Source organism: Penaeus chinensis, chromosome 38 (assembly GCF_019202785.1).
Source record: "Penaeus chinensis breed Huanghai No. 1 chromosome 38, ASM1920278v2, whole genome shotgun sequence".
NCBI lineage: Eukaryota > Metazoa > Arthropoda > Malacostraca > Decapoda > Penaeidae > Penaeus > Penaeus chinensis.
The window spans coordinates 8,955,366-8,962,865 of record NC_061856.1 but is presented as its reverse complement, the minus strand read 5'-3'; the positions used below and the strand labels follow the sequence as shown (position 1 = coordinate 8,962,865).

The 7,500-nt window shown below is 32.9% G+C and overlaps 1 protein-coding gene across 1 annotated transcript in view; it reads right to left on the bottom strand.

The window, feature by feature from the left end:
* Positions 1 to 7,500, bottom strand: part of LOC125046060 (glycosyltransferase 8 domain-containing protein 1-like) — an 8,323-nt gene that overhangs the window by 734 nt on the left and 89 nt on the right. The window contains exons 1-8 of the mRNA XM_047643677.1: positions 7,423 to 7,500; positions 5,940 to 6,091; positions 5,511 to 5,634; positions 3,973 to 4,114; positions 3,380 to 3,546; positions 2,058 to 2,328; positions 1,724 to 1,836; positions 1 to 1,601 (exon numbers count right to left, since the gene is read on the bottom strand). The exon at positions 1 to 1,601 is cut by the window's left edge and continues 734 nt beyond it; the exon at positions 7,423 to 7,500 is cut by the window's right edge and continues 89 nt beyond it. Coding sequence (XP_047499633.1) covers positions 1,429 to 1,601; positions 1,724 to 1,836; positions 2,058 to 2,328; positions 3,380 to 3,546; positions 3,973 to 4,114; positions 5,511 to 5,634; positions 5,940 to 6,091; positions 7,423 to 7,447 — 1,167 coding nt within the window. The 5' untranslated portion in view covers positions 7,448 to 7,500 and the 3' untranslated portion in view covers positions 1 to 1,428. The remainder of the gene's footprint in view (positions 1,602 to 1,723; positions 1,837 to 2,057; positions 2,329 to 3,379; positions 3,547 to 3,972; positions 4,115 to 5,510; positions 5,635 to 5,939; positions 6,092 to 7,422) is intronic.

The following is a 7,500-nucleotide window of genomic DNA, read 5'->3' as shown; positions in this document are numbered from 1 at the left end:
TTTATCAACTGGGTAACACCAATTGAAGAATTGTGCCTTAAAGCAAAAAACACATATACATTTAATACTACGTGGGTTCTGAGCACCATAGTTCACTGTATAATCTTGGCAATCAAGACAAATAAATCAAGCTACTTAGAGATCTGGGACAACCAATATGTATTTCGTTTAAAAATCTGAATGTATATTATAATCAAGGATGTGGATATCTGTAGAAACATGCATATTAGACATGTTTCTAATGTTCAATTACCTTACAGTCATTACGGCATTTTCTCTTAGAAAAAGTGTAAAACTCACAATGTTAAATTCACAATATCAAAGATAACAAAGAAATAAACAACATTCATTATTAAATTACCATTCATTAATAAATTAACAATGTTCATTACCATCTTAATGTTGTAATATTACAAATTCTATACAAAAAATAGAATGTATCCTTTTAATGGTTCATGTAACTGTTTCCTTACATCTAATAATATAACAATGCAATATTCACTTAGGCTTACATACATAATCTATCATTAATATTCTGGAATTGATTTGCTGCAAAAGTGCACAAAACTGCACAAATCTCTCAAAGGAATGATGTAGTTGACCAGATAATAGAAAGAATAACATGGATTATAATGGACATTTTAGATTAGCACCTTCATTATGAGTCCTTTTCTCCAGATAAAACAAAGTATAAACTGAACTTGGTAATTAACCCAAATTTCATGACATGACATGAACTTTACCTTAAGACTTTATGGAATGGAAAAATCTCCAGTTTTGAAAGCACCATCACTTGACACATACCTGCTATTTCAAGGTCATTTTAGTATCCCTCACAAAAAAGTAATGAATTATTTTTTAAAACATAAAGTACAGCATATCAACTCCCTGCAGGTCACACAATTCTAAAAAGTGGACATCCTCCAGTAAATGTATACCAATCTTTAAGCAGGAATTCACAATTAATAGAAGTAAATGAAACAAGCATGCCAATTGCAGAAGTAAAAGAAAGGAAAAATATCTCTGAGATCAAGCCCCTCCATGACCTTGTACCTTCAAGACCAAGGAAAGCTATTTAATCAGTTTTGCAACCTACATTTAACGCACTGCGTCTCACAAGCTGGTTAGTCGAGCCACTAAAACGTGTGCAAATAAATTTAACCTCTTCCAAGCTTGCATACTAAGCTGCCTTTCACATATTGCACCAGAATATATATATATATATATATATATATATATATATATATATATATATATATATATATATATATACATATATATATCACTCCATATATTCTAAAATATATAAGTATATCATAATCAGATTATAACTTTTGAATCAGGTGATATTAGCTTTCTTCTAACCTACATAGATTTATAATAATCGATTCTTCTTAAAATCAGATCAACTATAATACCCTAAACTCTCTACAGGTATTTCCGAATTGGCTTATATTTCTTGTCTGGGTCAGGTATGTAGTATTTCATCCACACCTCAATAAATGCTGCTCTTCGAGCCCAGGGCTTGAAGTGGCCATTCCAGTGTAGCAATTTAGCTGTGGCAATAAAGTCTCTGGAGTAACTGGCTCCTGCTGTAACACCTGCAATATAAGTTAAGGATTATTAAATAATATTTGAAATAATCCTTTAATATATAAACAAAGGTAATACTTGTGTCTGAAGAGAAATATTCAAGCAACAATGTTGTCATTCTTAGTCTTACCCAAGTCACCGACATGCCAAAGATGTGGTAACTGAACTGTCTTGTGATAAAGGACAATTAACATTGCTGCTTCTGCTTCATCCGTTTCAGGTTCCTGTCCATAGATAGGTTGTCTGCAAGAGATATGTGCTATTTTTAGTATCAAAAATAAAATAATTTTTCAAACATTTGTACACATATTAAAGTGTCAAATGAAATTTAATAATATCACTATTCAAATAATATTATCTAGCCCACACTTTTTCTTCATTAAACCACTGAATATTACACAACTCAACTTTTGCTACGATTATCATATACAGCACAAAAATTCCTACATCCACTGCATACTAACCTTCTACTACTACTCATCACCCAATCCAACAACTGCATGGTAACATTTTCTACCTTCCACTTGGTCATATTAGCTACAAACACATTGGTGTTGAATGTGCATGCTATAGGTTTGATTTTGTTTCCTTTGAGTTTTGGGTGTTGGAGGTTTATATGCGTTGAGTAGCGTGGTTTTGCCATGTTGAAGCGCTTGGATACTGAAGTGCAATCCTCAGAGAAGGCTCCGAGGTGATTCTCATCCAACGGGACATTATTCAGCTCCTTAATGTTACCTTTGAGAGGAGAAGGAGAATGATTTGTTACCATTTTGGCAATGATAAACTGACTATGAGAAAAAGCAAAATTATGGGAAATAATCACACAATTCTTGGAACTAACAAGCAAAATCAGGTATTTGTAGATATGTTCTCATATCAGATCATGTACAAAAGGCATAAAAAAGAATGCATATCTTCACAGTGCAAGAAGTGTATTTGACTGATTTTAATTTTATCTTTGCTATGCATTTCTGACAATGATATAATCAAAACTTTGAAGATATTCATTCTCATTCATGGCTTTTCTACAATTGTCTCTATGTGTGCGTGTGCGTGTGCATGTGCATGTGCGTGTGCGTGTGCGTGCGTGTGTCTATATAATATATATATATATATATATATATATATATATATATATATATATATATATATATATATAAATATATATATAAATATATATATATATAAACATATATATAACATATATATATAATATATATATACATATATATATATATATATATATATATATATATATATATATATATATATATATATATATATATATATAGACACACACGCACACGCACACGCACACGCACACGCACACGCACATATATATAGATATACAGAGAGAGAGAGAGAGAGAGAGAGAGAGAGAGAGAGAGAGAGAGAGAGAGAGAGAGAGAGAGAGAGAGAGAGAGAGAGAGAGAGAGAGAGAGAGAGAGAGAGAGAGAGAGAGAGAGAGACAGAGAGACAGAGAGACAGAGAGACAGAGAGACAGAGAGACAGAGAGACAGAGAGACAGAGAGACAGAGAGAGAGACAGAGAGAGAGACAGAGAGAGACAGAGAGAGACAGAGAGAGACAGAGAGAGACAGAGAGAGACAGAGACAGACAGAGACAGACAGAGTCAGACAGATGATAGATAAATAGATAGACAGACAGGTAGACAGATAGATAGAGATAGGTATAAGGGTAGATAGACATAAATATACAACACTTATTGCAATAAAATTTAAACCATAGTACAAAATTAAAAGGGAAATTCACCCAAGAACACCTACCCTGTACAATAACATCGGAGTCCAGGTACACAAATTTGCCCTCCAATTCGGGGAATATCGAGAAGAGATAGATCTTGGCAAAGTGCGGCTTCCCTTTTGGCATTTCTGGCGAATGCGGCCGGAGGGTGTAGTTTATTTTGTGGAGTTTTGTTTTCAGTATCCATTTCCTGAAATAAAAATAAAAAGAAGTAATAAAGGTATTACTAATAGCAATAAAAATGATAATAAGCATGACGGTGATAATGATGATGGCGATGGTGACGATGATGATAATAAAAATAACAACAGCTACAATAATAATAACAAACTAATATATAACAATAATGAAATAAGATAAATAGGAAGAGAATAATGGATAGGCTTCATACAATAATTTGTTATGTTTACAATAGGAAGTACAAACTCTCAAATAAATAAGTAGATAGACCTAAGTATAGGTCTTGCTTATTATATTTAATTTACATAATTCACATTACTGCTAAAGAGCAACCTATCCTAAATCCTACGAGAATACTATGAATACCGTGAGAAAGTAATATACGAGTACCCTGTTACCCTAAAGCGATCCTAATCACAAATGGAAAGAAACGAACCTGAAGTCCGGAATAACAATCTTTGGCAGAGTGACATAAAAGTGGACAGCGGACTTTGTATTTGCAACGACGCTGTTGATCACTGCCATTACTCCCAGTAAGGTCTCTTCATCCCCTGAAACTACCACATTAATGGCAGATCCTGAAAGAAAAAGTAATCAATAATATCAAAATCAAAATTACTCTTATCATTACTGACATCATCAATATTATCTTTTTACAGAACACTCATGATAATAACAATAAAACCATTTCTTTCTGCAAATTTAAGGGACAGGGTAAACAGGTGGAATCAGGTAGGCTTTGTAATGGACTCCTTGGTGACTATCACCTTCTGTAGCTATCTGTATACTAAACTAAAAACAACACTTTAATCCAACCATCACAGATTTATTTTATATCCCCTGTAGTTTTTTGTGAATTTTGTTACATACAGATGGCTCCACATTAGTTTTTCTTTTTAATACAATTGATATTGATACTGTTATTATTGTTATTGATGTTATGATTAATATATTGTTATTAAAATCTTGGTAACATTTAAGACAATGCAGTAATACAAAAGACCCTTTCCAAAGTCAAGGAAAACAGGTAAACAGGTGAGATAGAGAGGACTAATAATTGACTCTTTGGTGATTAAGCACTTCTAGGGCGATCTATGTGTAAATACAATAAATAAACCTACATGACATATATTCTTGCAACCCATGCTGATTAGTTACGAATAGGTCAAAGTGCAATTGAAAAGTATCACTCTTAAATTTAAACAATATAAATTGGCTAATACTATTTTGTTTACTTTATCTTCAAAACTTCTGTGTAAATTATAATCGTCATCTTCAAAATTCTATATAACAATAACTTCAAAAATACACATATATGAATAAATTGTCAAAAGCAAAGAGCAAAGATTATCTGCAAATTTACAAAATATTAATAAAAATAATCACCCACTTCTTACTAGTTGAAACAATTCAAATTTAGCAAAATCTATACAACTATGACATTTAATCCCTAACTGTCAATACTCTTTTAACTTAAACCTACAGTATTTTCTTCGAACAGGCAGTAAGACCCACACTGGGTAATTCCAATATAATTCAATTCACAATTTTCTTTTCCCTGACACCTGACATACCTCTAAAAAACACTATCACTCCCATGAATTTATCATCACTAATTACAAGTCTTCTATTGTTATTTGTTTTCATTATATGTGTATCTCCTCTTGTTAATAATGGACCAGTGATGAAGAAATTACTGGACTTGCCTGACTGTGGCCGCCAGAGAACACTTATGACTGTCAAATGGTGTAGGGTGACTGATACCACTGCATAACACTCGCTACTGAATAAGCCTTAAGCGAGTGCTATGCAGTGGTATAAGTCACCCTACATCCATTGACAGTCATAGGCATACTCTGGCAGCCACAAAAGTGAAAATGAAAAATAAAGAAGAGAGAGACAGAACAAAATTTAATCTACAATGTTCAACACAAAAGCAAAAATATTTCACACGATGAAAACAACAAAACATACCTGATTTTTTTGTTTCATTCCTTTTAGTGGGTACAACTAGGTCTCTCAGTGATGTTGTATTAATGCTTTTTGTCTTGTTGTTATTGCTTAACTTTATTGCATCTAATATCTCCTTGATCAACATCTGCAAAATAAAAAAACCTTTAGTTGAGATTCCTTTTATTCCAGAGCTTAAAAAGGACACTTCAAAGCTTTATCAACATTGATAGCCTTTCCTAACAAAACAATACTGAATTATTAGAACTGTAATCTATATCATACATTTATTGTAATCCTGCGAGGAAACAATATAAAAGGATAAAGTAAACATCATCTGTATTCTCAAACTCTCCCTCTATCATATTCTGATGTTACATCCTTTACTTCCATATAACGTTATTAAATGAAATACACATAATATTCTTTCAAGATAAAGAATAATATACATACTTTACTTTTTGCAGCTCTTGCCATGGGAATGTTTGCCTTTTCCCCTGCTTGTGCCATGTGCTGAGCAGCATTAATATCTCCTGGTTGCCATTTCAAGGAGGACATCACATACACCAGCAGTAATGACCAGCAAATGCCCAGTATTACCACACCTGTCAAACAAATATCTTTACAATGAGGAAAAGATTCTTGTCGACTCAAATAATATCATATGATGAAAACTGTAAACATGTATATATATCAAAGATATTTACAAATGTGCATCAGTGAAGGTAAATACAGAAGTTCTCTATCAACTACATATAGTTTCTATCATAAATCCCATTCTGACATTTCAAAATTCATATAGCATGGGTATGCACACATGAGGATCCTTTAGAAACAAAAATGTGATGCATGAAATGTTACTTTAATTTTTCAATAAAATATTGTCTTCAGTGAATGAATAATAATTTACTTAATACTATGCAGTTTGTAAGATTAATGGTAAGGAAATATTCATAATGTAAATATATATGTTTTAGCACCCCCCAATAAGGCTAAAATAAAAGGTTACTGACCTTGTAACTTGGTGAAGGCATCTATACAACAGGTACAGATTCCAAGAACATGTTTCTTAATCTTTAAATTTCTTCTGAAGAATCATAGTATATGAGACATCTTTTTTCTGGACTTTCAATTCCTTGTATTTTTTCATTATAAATAACGGCTGCACAAAACAGCTACGAAATTTCACTTCATTCGGCCAATTCGCTGGCCATAGTACAAAAAATAATATTTCTCTATGCTAAATTGTGCACTTTATGACGATGTTCTGTGTGATACACTCCCATTTCTCTTCCCTCTAATTACAAAATATCAAAGCAAATAATTTCTCCTGGTACAAATGCAGTATAACAGAGTTTCAGAACACAAAGCTATTTTGAAACAGGAGTGCAACAAGTCACGCCACTACCTCTGCACTTAGAACCCTAACCAGGACTACATGTATTTTGGCAAGTTTTCCGTTTGACCTAGCTTGATAGAGCTTGGATCCTTCTTTGATGATAAATTGTTGGGAAGGTCTATGAGCTCCTATCTCTCCAGGCTCTTGTTAACCATTATCCAAGTGCAACACCATGACATGACATAATAACTATGGAGATTTTAAGAAACCATTATAGCCTAATTTTTGCCATACATATTTACCCTCTATGTATCTATCTTATCTTTCTTTCTTTTTCTTAGCCAAAGGGAGGTTTAGGAAATGACTGTGGTTGGTGCTGTACAAAGACCTAGATAATATTAATAAACATTTATTAATAAAAAAAAAAAAAATCTTATCATCCAGAAGACTAAGCAACACCTTGACTGGAAATCCTATTATCACCAAAAGCCCTAATCTAATTTAAATAAACGTTTCTTTCGCGACATACACACACCTGCATAGAGTGGAGGTTGAATCAAAATACTCTAAGAACCAAAACGAACAATTTATACTTACACAATTTTAGTCTCACGTGCGCCATGGCCCCGAGGTATCAGTTCTGAGCGTTTCTAGGGCACGGACACGTCACTACTG